The following is a 14,283-nucleotide window of genomic DNA, read 5'->3' on the forward strand; positions in this document are numbered from 1 at the left end:
TAAACTCTACATTGATAAACGTGACTTAATGTCACAATTAATGTGTTTTTGTGAAGTTAATGTTTGTTGAGGCGTTATGGCAAGATACATAATGTGTGACATGCATTTACATTTAGTCCAAAGTGACTTGCAAAAAAGGGAAACAATCAAGTTAGAGTGCGACAAAGACATGTAAGTGCTGCAATAAGTACTACTCACATAGAATCAAGTGACAGTTGTAGATGGGGGGTTAGATTTAGTATGTCCAGTTGTTGGCAGTGCTCTAGGTTTCACTGTGCAGGCCAGCAGACTCCAAGGTTTCTTGCTCTTCTATCAGTTTTGATGTTGATGTCATGGTTTAAAGCAGGTTTAGGTGGCATCATCTTACATTGACTGATAGAGATGTGTGTCATCTGCATATAGCAGTGATATAAGAGGCCAGAGCAAATAATCAAACCCAGAGAGGTGGTTTTAAATAGCGAAGAGCGATAACACATCAAATATTGCAGCCCGCTTCTGACTGTAAATACTATAAAGGTTATTTTGTGGGTAAAATATATTAATAAAGTGTTGAAGTTATCAACAAAATGTTGTTCTACATAATAGGTGAATCCGTTTTAAGCACAGAATCCTGACAAACCACAACCACAGTCATCTGTATAAAAGCTTACTTTATGAAGCACAGACTAAATATTCAGTAAATATGTCCTTTACATAGTATGAGCATCCTGTCAAAAAACAGTTCCGATATACAAACAAAAAGACAGATCCAATGCTGACATCAAAGTGCCGAAGTTGTCATTTTTTTTTAAATAAAACAATCAAACAAATATTTTTTTTCGTCACAATCCTATATTACAGCACAGGCCTACCCTAGAACATCGGGAAACAATGGTTAGCACAACAGCCAAAGTGACTATAAGGGGACGTCTCCCTGTAAGAAAGCAGTTATTTATCCTAACAATACAGCTTTTATAAAATGGTACTTCCTCTCTGAAAACTCAGCTTCGCTTCAGCATTTTGGTCTGTACAAGGATCCAGTTCCAGGATTCCAGCTGTGATTCCAGGTGTCCAGCCAAGTCCCCAAAAAAAAAGGATCTCAGACCCCACGTCAGTCACTATTAATATGATATATGGAGCAGCAGAAGCGTCGCGTGTCCGGAGCCAAAGATATGATTGTTCATACGGTCGATATCCACAGCTCTGGTTATGTCAACATGCTTCTGTGCCACATCAAGGCTGAGTGAGGGAGGGAGGGAGAGGGGGCACTAAAGCTCACTGATCTACAGTTGTGTCATAAGCAAATTACGTAGAAACAGGAAAGGTGTGTGTTTGTGTGTGTGTGTGCGTGTGGTTGGTTGGTTGGGAATTAATTAAGGTGCTCACAAACAGCCTCACCTCTCACCACATGCCCACCTCCTCACATCCTCCTTCAACGAGAAACAGACGTTAATACGTTGGGTTCCTGTGTTCGGAAAAATGTGTGCTGGACGACTGTTTTGCATGTTCTTGGCTGGCAGTCTTACTTAGAAAACCAAACCTTTCTCTTAGAAAACCAGTCTTTTCTCCTCCTCCTCCTCACTCACTTGGAGGATGTTTTGATGGCTACTCTGCTGGTGGAGTTTGTTTTTGCTGCAGGTCTTTTGACTTTAGCACGTTAAGCAGTCCTGCTGCCGCCGGTTCTTAAGCTACGCCGAGGCCTGATTTCCCAAAAACATCTTCCGTCTGTTGATGTGAAAAGATGGCAGTGGAAGAACACACCAGGACAAGGCCAGACAAGCTATGATAGGTCCATGTGACATGTAGATCTTCTGTCTGGAGAGGTAAATGTTCAGTTTTTATGCTCGTCGGGATGACGGTCGCCTTTGTGCTGAAGATGCTTTTGAGAGATCCGGGCCTGATTTGTGATGTTCAGCAGAAGGCCGTTGGATTGTTTCTCACCAAACATGCGCGATAAATTCTTCATACAAAAACATGACCCTGCTATATTTACTTCTTCCTGTTGCCTACAGCTTCCAACATCTCAACTGGAACCAGTTTAAAAACAGCATGCACACACACACACACACACACACAAACAGTCATTCGGTACGCCTCCCACCCACACTTTGCTGCTCTGCCCTTCATTTCGATCTTCGGAAAAACCTCACACCCGACCATATATTGTTACGTATCGGCTCAGTGCGCTCTTTCGTGATAGGAGAGGAGCAGTTTGTGGGATAAAACAGAACACTTTCATTCAGTCACATACCGTTATCCATAAGAAAAGCAAATTAATTGAATACATATCAGTATTTTGGGGTGGCGGCAGCTTTAAAAAAATCACATAAACAGACTTGTGATCTCTCTGACAAGCCACTTTCCAAATCCCTCAACAACTTGTGTCAAGGTGCCCTTGAGTAAGGCACTCCACCTCCGGTTCCTCTGGTGGAACAGCTTAGCGAACAGTTTAAAACCATGGCTGTTCTACTTGGCAGCTCCTTTTTACGCTTACAATTGAATATAACTGTGTGAATGTCAAGAAGGAAATTGCTGAAAGAGAGCGAGCACCCTCGGTGAAAACCCTTCCTGGGGCCGATAAAGGTTTGTAGAATTAAATAAATAAATAAATATGCTATACATGGCAGGGACTCGATCCTTCTGAGAAGTTCTGAGAAGAGTTTTTGGAACTCTGGGATGGATATGTTGTATCTTCATCACACACCACACTCCACCCAATACTGTCCCGTAGGTCCATAAAACAAGTGTCTGGGTGTGTAAACGAAAAAAAGGCCAGAATGCTACAGTAGTACCATCTCCATGTGGATCGCTGCAGGAGCAGGACAGGACAGAGAGGACAAAGACAAAGCAGTCTGTCTCCCTTTGTTCTCTATCAGGCCTTCAAATAATACAAGATAAATTACTCAATGTTCTGCTCGTAACTAAAAAAAAAACACATTTCAACTAAACAACTACATTGCTCTGAGTTTCCTTTCAACATAACACTGAAGATGTTGTTATAAATACTGATCACAGTCATGATCGTTTTAATGTGCAATAATTAAAGTTCAGAGAACTGAGGTTTGGCAGGGTCACTTGTGGGGTATCAAGCGTGGGCTCTTCATCTTCTTCATCTATTGCTCAAGGACAGAAACTTATCACCAGGGTTGATAAATTCTGGGAAGGATAGTGACGGTCAGGAGGAATGGAGGAGCCCAAAACACCAAATATGAACAAAAAAAACACTGTCGGTGGATTAAACTATTTTGGCTTGGAGGGATGTGGTTTTGTGGGCTGTAGTCTCTGGTCCTCCTTCGTCCCCCTCAGCTCCTCTGTCCAGAGGCAGTGCACCCAGCGGCCCTCCCGTTCAGCCCGCCGCCGTGAGCCTGACTGATGGACGGGGAGGACTGCGTCTTGCGGAGGTGGCACTCGCGGCCGGCCAGGCCGCCCTCCATGATCAGGCCACCCATCACGCTGGCCTCGATCTTCTCGAGGTCGTCCGTCTCTGCGCGGATCTTGGCCTGCAGGAGGCTGATGTACGTCTCATACCGAGTCTTCTGCTCAGAGAGAGGGGAGAAGGAGAGGGAGACCAAAAGAAGCTCCGTCAGCTGAGAATTGGCTTTATTTATGCTAGTTTGGCATAATATCTTTAATAGAATTGGCTTTATTTATGCTAGTTTGGCATAATATCTTTAATTCTAACAGGTTCTGGCATTAATAATGTGAGGACTGAGAGTTTAAGCCAATTAAAAATCAGAGCCCCATCTTTTTTCCTCATTTACAGGATTTTAATTCGAAAAGAAACTGAAGGAATTGATTATATATTAAAAAATGATGTACTTAAATAAAGAAAAACCAGCAGAACTCTCTCCATCTGTAGCCTTGAAGTGAGGATGTGAAGCTCTTACCTCGTACGTGAGGTAGTGCTCCTTGAGCCGGAACTCCTCCCACTCGCGGCTCTTGGGGTCGGCCGAGGGCGAGTTTTTCCGGTGCTCCTCCAGCTCCTGGCTCATCTGCTTCAGCTTGCTCTCATGACTCAGCAGCTGCTCCCCCTGCACCAATCACAGGCCAGGCAAAAAAAATAAAAAACAGAAGACGCCCAACACAGCCAATCAGATGCAAGAAGACACAAATAGAATTTGTAAAAATGCCCAACCCTGTGCAGAGATTTTTTAATGTAGAAGCATCATGCATGCTGCTTCTGGAGTAAAATATAAGACAGTAGAGTGTGATTGATGCTCTTGTTTCTAATGTATGTCATCATCTGTGTGTGTGTGTGTACCTGGTTGAGTCTGGTGGACGAGGACGGCAGGATGGGACGACAGAATTTCTTCATGGAGCCGATGGCAGCAGGGAAGGCCGGAGCGGAGAACAGCGCTGCCACCAGATTTATCCGGAAGATCCAAGACATCATCTCCTCCTCGCTACTGGAAATAGAGAAAGAGAGACAGTAGAGTGACGTGCTGGTGAGTCCGACAAGAAACAGCAAAGGCAATTGTTCTAATTTATTCTCAGTTTTATATATATATAAAAAACACATATTTATCTACATTTCTAGAAAAGAAACTTTGATTTTGTCATTTTGATTGCCGGCTGTTCATAGCAGCAGAACTCCAGATTGAGTTTATATCTCAGCTTGCATATCACCAGTGATTGCCAAACTCTGCAAACACACAAGAGGAGGTTGCATGATCTTCGAGGGGAGTTTGATTCAGACTCTGGGATTTTCATGTTTGATTTTTTATAAAAATGACAAACCTAGAAATCACAGAAATACAAAAAGAGATCCGTCCTGTCAGCACAAGATACATTTCTGTGTCTCTTATGAAGATCTAATTATTTATTTGTCGGTGTCCTGAGGAAACATTTTTATTAACCTAATACTTACGGGGCCTGCAGCAGGAAGACTCTCCAGTCGGAGGTTTTGAGCTTCAGGACGTTGGCTCTCTTGCTGTAGTCGGTGGCACGAGTGGCTAAAGCGTGGTGGATCCGCACTGCGTTCTTCAGGTCCACCTCTGAAATGTCGGCATCGGGCTTGTACTCATCCTGGGTAAGTTAACAGAGACAACAAAAGGCAAACAGGAATAGTAAGTTTGATGTTCTGGTAAGTGTTTCGTTCATTTAGTCATTTAGTCTCATGTAGCAGAGAGCAGCTTATGAAACTGTAAGCCGCCTATATACCAGCAACTCTTTTTACATATCTATACGACATGATGAAGATAAACCAGTGAAGATAAAAAGAAGCTATTGCAGTTCAAATACAGGTGAACAGTACAGCTCTGCTGCCAGCAGGGGGAGACAAACATGCAGTCGAGCAGCGGTGCCTCATTTCCTCTCTTAATGCTCTCTCTCACTCCCTCACACACACACAAACACACACACACACACACACACACACACACACACACAGAGCAGAGCAGCTAGCAGCATCCACCACCGCAATGACAGCGGCGGTGGATGTGTGTTTCCATGGTAACGGAGCAGAGGACGAGGATGCGGTACCTTCTGGAGATACAAGATCATCCCCTTCAGAACCGCATAAAACTTCTTCCAACCACGGCGACCCCTCGGGGCTGAAAGAGCACAGAGGAAAAAGGAAACAAACTTTTTTTTTAAAAATCATATTTGCATATTTACAGTAACTATTTGATAACTTTGATCAAACCTGTGTGTGTGTGTGAGCGTGTGTGTGTGTGCGTTAATCCAATCAACTCACTGCGCTTGCCGTCCATGTCAGCGTGGCTCTTGCGGGTCAACACTCCGTGTTTGTAGGTGACGGCGTTTAAGAGGATGGGGATGGCGATGAAAGGGTTACTGCCGTCCGTTACCCTGGCAACGCGCTTACTCCCGCCCTCACACTGCTCCTCCACCAGCTCCGACAGACTCTTCCTCAGCTCCTCCTCCTCACTGCACACACAAATACCCATTCAGATAAACCTGAGCAGCACATATTCAAGTGTACTTCCAAAAAAAAAAACTTGCATACTCCAAATACTTTTCCATACTCACACTGCCCACTCGAGCTTCTCGTTCTTGATTGAGTTATACAAGACCTGTGTGGGCGCAGCAAGAGAGAGAAATCCTAAACATTTTATTTCCTCCTGGATTTATTTGACTTCACTCCAGCGAGGGAATATGAAGACATACTTCAGTCCTGAAGAAGGAAGAGGACGTACCTTTAGTAAGTCCTTAGGGAAGTCTTTGCCATTGTTGAGACCATCTAGATTACTGATAAACTGTTGGCAGGACATCTTCTTCCCAATGTTCTGAGGGGAGCAACAACAGAAACAAACAAAACACATGGTTTATTTTGTGCGTGTGTGTGCGTGCGTGTGTGTGGAGCTCCACAGAAGTTGGAAAATATTCAAATATCCAAAGTAGCTGATGATTTTCAACCCACTTCTATCTGCTCCAACCTGAGAGCAGTTTTACAATCAGTCCACTGGAGGGCAGTGTGATTCTGCTGGTTGTACTGATGGCGGTGGCGAGTCGTTGCTCCACCTCTTATTAGAGCTTATAGAGTATCAGCTTACCATACGTTTCCTTGTGTTTTAAACCTCTAATTACGATGCATCGTCACAGGATGTAAACACTGTGTTTGCCTAATAAAGCTCGTCTCAGGCAGATTCAGGCCGATAACTGAAGACAGATATCTGAATAAATTCACTGCTGTCAAAAAAAAAAAAGAGAAAAATTTGCTTTGTGGCTTTTTATTCATATTTTCCTCTGAGGAGGCCACGTATCAGAAAAGACTACTCAGTTCTCCTTTTTCTGGGAAAAGTACAAAAAAAAAACATGCGTCACAAAATGTTTTATGCTCCATTTATTCATCGTGAACGTGCTGTTGTTCACAGCCATAATCCAGCTGAACTAACTACTCAGTTTACCGTTTAAATATTTTCATGCAAAAGTAGCAGGCAGTGAGTTCAAATCTTAAAAGCCTCTTCAAAACTGCATCTGAGTTTTTACTTTTATTAAAAATGCACAGGAAGACATGACAGATCAACTGCATTTCTACGCATTGTGCACATACGTGCTGTATTTTTAATCAGCCAAAATCAGCTATTGACAGTGATTAAACAATTATCTCTGTGTGTGCATGATTTTTTAATGAGCCCAATATGACACCGGCTTTAAAACGATGAGTTAAAGTGTGTTGTTAGCTGACAAGAGGGGGCACAGTGCACTCAATGACTGTTAGTATAATTATACTTACCACCTGCAGGGGCACAGAGAGAGACCAGGGGGGCCAGAGTTGGTTAGCAGGGGAAGGATTTGAAAGAGAGGAAAAAGGAAATTGAAAAGAGAGAAAGGATTTTAGTTAGAGGAGGGATAATCATTAAAAGTACTACGAGCGGGGGCCGAGTCAAGTTTGCAGGGGGGGTCACGGAAAAGCACAGCACGGGACCTGCGATACCGATCTGTGTGTTATGTTGGCTAGACCTCCGTGCTCCAGTTTAAAACTGAACAGATGAGACTATTCGAGGAGAGGAGAGACAGAAGCAGGTCAGAAAGTAGGCCGCGGAGGAGAGAGAAAGAAAGAGAGAGAGAGAGGGAAGGGTGGAGAAAACGATGGGAAAAAGGCGAGAACTAGGAAAGAATATGTGAGCTGAGGCATGCCAGCGCTGACAAAGGACAGTCTTTATACTTTGTTGTGCAGGAGGATTAGGGGAATGGGAAATCCTGCAGAAACCAGTAAGATAGAGACTCCCGGTACATACATGTCCGTGTAAATCGGTGTTGAGCAGCATGAGGGCGCAGGTTAACGTGTGGGCTCCATCTGCAACAAGACAATACACAAGGCTGAGGTCAGCTAAATGTCACACACTCACACACACACACACACACACGTGGATGAAATACCATACATTTAAATCTTTATAGCACATGTGGGCGTAATCTCAGCTGGTGTCTGATCTGAGCTGATTCAGCATTTACATTAGCACTGTGTAAATACGCAGTAGCGATGTGTGTAACATCCATTCATATTTACGGTGTGATATTTTGTACAGCTGCTGTGCCTTTTTTTTTTTTTCTCTACACAGTATAATTTGTCATTACCATCAATGTCATCATCATCACCTCCCTCACGACTCTGACCTTCAGAGGAGGGCGTCTGCGGGTTGCAGTGGCAGAAGCGTCTGGAGAAATGCACGAGGACCCTCTCTCTCTCCTGGGTCTCTCCCATCAGTGGAAAGGCCTTTAAGAAGTTCCTGTCACACATAAATGACACCCACGAGGTCAACAGGAGGTCAAACGTTTCCCCAGTATGGAAAATAAATGATTTAACGCACTGGCAGCAAACAGCATGTGCAGAGGGAGAACAGAGTCGACAGCTTTGTTGGAAACCTCGTGAAACATTTCGCTCTTTAAAACAGCCGAGCCTGCCTTTTAAAAAACGGAGCCCAGCGGTGACGTGTCACTCCGCACTGTGGTGGTGTATTGTCATGAGGGAGGATTGCATCATCCGGTCGTACTTTGGCAAATAAATGGATCTGATTTTGTAACTGTTTGCCAGAATCAGCAGGTTTCACAGAGGTCACCAGTCCTGCTTTCGTATTGTACATCTTGGAGGTGAAAAGTTGAAGCAAATAATCTTTTAATCAATTAGTCTGTTGACTGAATATAGAATTGAGAATAAATTCATAGTTTCATTCACTTTTCAAGCTAAAATGTTAAATATTTAGCTGGTTTCAGCTTATTAAATATGACAATCTTCTGGTTTTGTTACATATTAAAGTGAATATCATGGTGAAGATTAGTCTGTTAATCAAACTCCATCTCCCAGTAATAAAACTGAGCTGCAGAAAAGACTTTCAGTCAGTAAATCAGTTAATCTGACTCGGTCTTAAGTGCACACGTGCGGCCTCTTAACCGAACCACCCCGAGCTGAAGGCAGCAGTTTGAGACAGCGACATGTCAGTTACAAGCCGCTGATGTACTCCGCAGCTGTCAGCTCCACCGGCTAACTATACTCAACACGACAGCTTGATTAGCTCGAAGCTAATGCCCTGTGAGGAGGAAAAGTGAAGAATACACACAGGCACGCCCGTGTATCGATGTCTACATCACACACACACACACACATCACTTCCAAGTGCTGACTGTGCATTACCTCAGGGCTCGATCCAGCGTCAGGCCGGAGAAATCAAAGAAACTCAGGTACTCTGATGCCACCAGCTGGCTGAACTCGTTACTGCAGGGAGACAGAGAGAGCATCAGCACATCAACGTGGCAGTGAAGAGGAGGTATGAATGTGTTGTATAAATATTTTATCACTGCATGAAGAGAATATTTAACATCCATGTGTACATTAAATCCTGAACATATGTAACCATGCCAACATGTTGTCCCGATTCGTGAGTCCATCAGTCATCGTGTGTGTGTGTGTACATGTGTGCACTGCATGCTCACTTCTTGCCCAGGTGTCTGGCCACGTCGCAGCGTTTGAAACCCTCGAGGTGATAGAGGCGCTTGGCCAGCCTCTTGGCGGCCTCACAGTCGGCTCGGCAGCCATTGGCCAGAGTGTCGGTGCTGCCGCGCTCCAAACGCTCCAGACTGCCCAAATCACACTCGTCTGAGTCAGACAGCACGTCTGTGAGGTTGGCATCGCTGGAGGAGAGGAGAACATACGCACACAAAAACACACACACACACACACACACAAGCAGGTGCATAGGTTAATGAGGGGAACACATGTCCATTGTTACATGCCCACTCACTTAAAATGAGACGCAGGAAAGTGAACTGCCGAGCATAAAACTCAATTACATAAACATATGTTCGCATACACACAAACAAAAGTCAAACGAGGTTTAAATGACTTGTTATGACACTGACCCAGTTTCACTGTCACTTAATGTCCTACTTTAATGCAGTGAATCTAAAGGCTCATTATGATAGTGAAGCAGCTTTTACCTTCCCCAATCTCTTCCAAGAAAGCTCCACTAATCTCAGACTGTTAACCTCTAACACAATTTGCATTTAAGTGCTGTAATATAAAAACTAAAACCTCAGTTTCACTTTAAGATTCTTCCATTTCAGGAAAATGTGGCGAAAGTGAGCTCTTCATTTTTTAAAAAAGATCCATACAGCGAACAAAGTAATGCTCTCTCTGGACTCCCCCCGTGAAGATGCCCTCGAGCCAAACACCCAACCTCAGAAACTGAACAAGTAAATTGTCCATTTCAGGCTCATCACTGGGCTGTCTATCCCAGCTGTAAATGGGAGTATCTGTGTGACTAGGAAGCAGGGCGTTTCTGCAAACGGACTGTACTCAATCACCCCCGCAGGAGGAGTTAAAATTAAGAAGAGACGAACCGAGCGAGAGCGCAGCTTCCTTTTTCGAGTAATAACTTGCAATGTCTGCATGACTGACAGAAGTTCTTGAGGACTACTTGCTCTTCTACACAGCATTGTTTCGAACTGAAAATATGTTTAAATACACTGAAGTGCTGGTGACGATTTTGAAACTTTCAGGCTCTCCTAAGCTTCTACTAGCTGCCATTTATATTTTATTCGGAGACACGTTATAGACACGAGCAGAAAAGAAAATTCAAAACTCACGCAACAAGTTCGTTATTTGGAAATCGATGCTTATAGAGCTGCTAACAGCAAACTCAAACTAGAAAGACGACTTAACACTAAATGAGGCCATCACTGCATACACGGTGTTGTAGAGATTTGATGAACTTCCTAATCAGGCCAAGGCCTCGCACCCCGTTTAACTGTTCAAGTGTCATCACGAGAACAGAGGGAATCAATGCAGAGTATTAATTAGTGCCCTACTTATTTATTTATGACTTACTGAGGTGGTTTGATTAAAGATATTGAGCTGTTTCACTGTACTGCTTTGCTCTGTATAGTTTGTTACCAACACAGTCCATCAGTGGGAAGTTAATTAGCCTTTTTATTGTACTTTAAACGTCCAGTGCTGATGGCTGGGTTTTAATTACTTCTGTTACTCCGCCATGTCTTCTCCATGTCTCATCTATGGTGTCCGTTCATCCCATCAAACCTCTGCGGACATTCAATCAAAACAGCTTTAAAGGAAAACACATAAACTGTCCTCTATTGTTGGATTTATCAGCACAAAACAACAAACTGTTTTTTTATTAAATGAGATTACGCCCGTTCACCTCCATCAGTCCACATGGCATTTCCTCATTTCCTGTCCGTGTGCATCTGCACGGCGCCGTCAGCATTCTCACCAGATGATTCAGATGTTGTTTGCATAATCTGATCAGCGCAATTGCATTAGCCTCACAAATTGAATACATTACGCACTGTTGTCGAAAGGGATTTGCCGGTTACCATAGATACAGCGGAAGCCAAGTGTCCTCTGCTAGCAGATGAAGTAAAGCGATTGTTGACTTGCTTTGGGTTAACCGCCGTTGGAAAGAACTGATGCAAAAGACAAATAAACTAAAAAGACAACCACATGATGAATGGGTGACCATGCACAACACCCCCTACAGCTGAAATCTACAAAAGCACTGTGACTTCCAGGCTCTAGACAAGGTCACGCTGTCCCGTCTGGTTGATTCATTAAGCTCTTAGATCTACTCTTCATCTGGCCTCTGACCTTGAACCAATTTGCCTTGGGAGACCCTACAAGGAGCTACTGCCACCATTGACACAGTTCCCAGGGTCACAGGGGCGCATAAACCCTCCACCGTGAGGAGGTGGGTCACACAAACTCCTCCACCTTTATCGCAGCTCCGAAATGAACAAGACTGCAGACGGATGAGAGCAGTTTTGTTTGCAGGGTGCCTGAGCGCCTCATCCTTGGGGACAGGGTGGAGAGTTTGTACCCGGAAAGAATAAAACCGCCGCTCTTTTATGTGGAGAAGGAGTCAGTTGAGGTGGTCTGGAGATCTGATAAAAATGCTTCCTGTATGACTCCCTCTCGGGGATTTCTAGACCTCTGGGCAGACCCTAAACATGCTAAATGGACTATGTATCCCATCTAACCTCTGGGAGAGACGTTTGGGACCCAATAAAATGAGAAAATGGATGGATATACATATGGCACAGATGCCTGAACATACATTAAGACATAAACACACACACATATGGACTCACACAAAATAAAATGAGTCTGTGGTAAACCGTCAAGACAATATCTAGCCTCGTGTTTGCAGCGAAATTGCTTTTCGCTTGTCCGGCCATATTAATTCACAAGACTCAGAGAGACCTCATAAATCATTCAAAGCTCATATCAGTCATGGGACTAAAATGATGGCGGGCTCCCCGCAATCCACTGCTGTCTGGCAATAACAAAAGCAACAAACACACACACACACACACACAAATAATAACGAGAAAGACACAATATGAAGTGTCAGATATCTAGTGCAGGCCTTTTGTGCCAAGATACTTGGCGTCACTGAGGGCCAAGTGGCACACAGTAAACCTATTTGTCTATCTAAAAGGCACAATTCTGTATCCCCAGGCCACATATTCACTCAGTGTAACCGCCACTCAGTCTGTGTGTGTGTGTTTCAGAGATAGAGAGCATGATGGTGCATGCCACTGACTCACATCCTAATCTCTTTGGTCGTGCACCTCCCGTACCCACACCTAGATGTAGGTGTGTCTGCAAGCAAGGTGTGTGTGTGTGTGTGTGTGTGTGTGTGTGTATGGAGATGTGGGCTTAGTGGCATCTTCCATCAGGGTAAGCAACTATTACAAGATTAGCTGGAAATGACGAAATTCTGTTATTTCACGGACTTTTCTTTCATTTTCAGTTTTCTTTATCGAGTTTGATTTCACGGACTTTTCTTTCATTTTCAGTTTTCTTTATCGAGTTTGATCGAGGTGGACGTGAAATGAAAACGCACACATAGAAAAGATATCTGTGTGTGTGTGTGTGTGTGTGCTTTTGTCATCTGCCCGGACTTGTAGATACAATCTCTGCAAAAACACACTGTTGCTACATTGGGCTCTTGGACGTAAATAAGCAACCAAGAAACCTCTCGCCATAAAGTGCATCCACACTTTTTGTTTTTCACTATTATTGACATCAGCCAAGGTGACAATGACTCAACAACTGTCAGACTCTGCAACACTTTATATATATACTTCTTATTATGAGTCATTTAATATCCATCTGGGTATATATGAGCTGCTGTGACAAGTGAATTTTCCCAGTGTGAGATCATTAAAGTCTATCATATCTCAAAGATTTGGCTCATATTGGCAAAAATCCGCGGTTTACACACAGTTTAGGGTACAAATTAGTATAAAATAACACTGCACAGCAATTATGCAACTACAAATTGTTATATAATACAATAATTAGAGCTGAAACAACAATCCATGAATAGATTAGTGGCTGGACAAACACTAATCAGCTGTAATTTTGTGATTTATCCTGTAAAAATGCTTAAAGATTATGTTTAAATTCATTACATGGATTTGCAAACACTATAGGAGCCTGAAGAAGAAGAAACTCGCCACATGAGATTTTAATTCAATTTTAATCTGAATTTTAATGTCACATAAAGTGTAGGAATATTAAAGGAGTCCTGTAGTGAGTAAACTCAGAGCACAGCTCACTATTTCCATTTTGCCACGCAGCATAATGTTCATGTTCCCACCCCGTTTGGACGTAAAAAAACGCTCCAAACAATCCCTGATGTGTTGAGAAATATTGAAAACTTACAGGAGCTGCAGCAAAAAGTCGAAGTGAACATCATATTCCTCTTTCCACATCGTCTCTCGGATCCTGGAAATCAGCGGTTAAAGCGCGACGCGCGACGGTCCGACCGCCTCATCACCCAGCGGTCGGTAAAAGCTCCATCGGCTCCGTTTGGGTTGTTTCACTTCAAACTCAATCAGATTGTCCTCAAGGCGGAAGTCAGCTCGCACATAATGACAGTCTATTCGGAGATATCAGACTGCAGCGTTATTTCACCATAGTGTCAACAGGTAGGAGTGTTTGGAGTTTTTCCCCCCTGAACTTTGTTGGCTGCCGGAGCGCACGGAGAGCGAGAGAGAGGATGTTGGAGGCGGAGCGAACGACACGACACGACTTTTTCCTGATGAATTGAATCGTTCCTAGTGGTGACTTTTACAATGGCTCTGTGTGTCCCAGCCAGCACACACTTCCTCTGCATTTAAGTGAAAGGCTCTGAGCCAGCAGATCCAGCTTCAACAACAGCTGGACGTCCTGTATGTGGACCCTCGAAGTTCATTCACTAAGCCGGACTCATTTTATGTGGTTATTTCTGGACGCGCCTCCCAGTGTGTGGCTCAGCAACCCCAGATACAAGATCACTGTGTGGCTCATAATGCTCCCACATTTTATGTGATACTAAAATT

General features: G+C 43.7%; 1 protein-coding gene across 2 annotated transcripts in view; it reads right to left on the minus strand.

The window, feature by feature from the left end:
- Positions 1-635: 635 nt before the first annotated feature.
- The window catches only part of psd2 (pleckstrin and Sec7 domain containing 2), a 32,647-nt gene continuing 18,999 nt past the window's right edge, over positions 636-14,283 (minus strand). The window contains exons 4-15 of one of the 2 annotated variants that reach the window (XM_027281601.1): positions 9,373-9,570; positions 9,074-9,154; positions 8,059-8,171; positions 7,680-7,738; positions 6,135-6,224; positions 5,968-6,011; positions 5,675-5,865; positions 5,461-5,531; positions 4,847-5,004; positions 4,241-4,385; positions 3,867-4,010; positions 636-3,515 (exon numbers count right to left, since the gene is read on the minus strand). In XM_027281601.1, the coding sequence (XP_027137402.1) occupies positions 3,282-3,515; positions 3,867-4,010; positions 4,241-4,385; positions 4,847-5,004; positions 5,461-5,531; positions 5,675-5,865; positions 5,968-6,011; positions 6,135-6,224; positions 7,680-7,738; positions 8,059-8,171; positions 9,074-9,154; positions 9,373-9,570 (1,528 nt within the window). In that variant the 3' untranslated portion in view covers positions 636-3,281. Of the gene's footprint in view, positions 3,516-3,866; positions 4,011-4,240; positions 4,386-4,846; positions 5,005-5,460; positions 5,532-5,674; positions 5,866-5,967; positions 6,012-6,134; positions 6,225-7,679; positions 7,739-8,019; positions 8,172-9,073; positions 9,155-9,372; positions 9,571-14,283 lie in introns of both variants that reach the window. The other variant, XM_027281596.1, reaches the window with a different exon arrangement.

Source organism: Larimichthys crocea, chromosome I (genome assembly GCF_000972845.2).
Source record: "Larimichthys crocea isolate SSNF chromosome I, L_crocea_2.0, whole genome shotgun sequence".
NCBI lineage: Eukaryota > Metazoa > Chordata > Actinopteri > Sciaenidae > Larimichthys > Larimichthys crocea.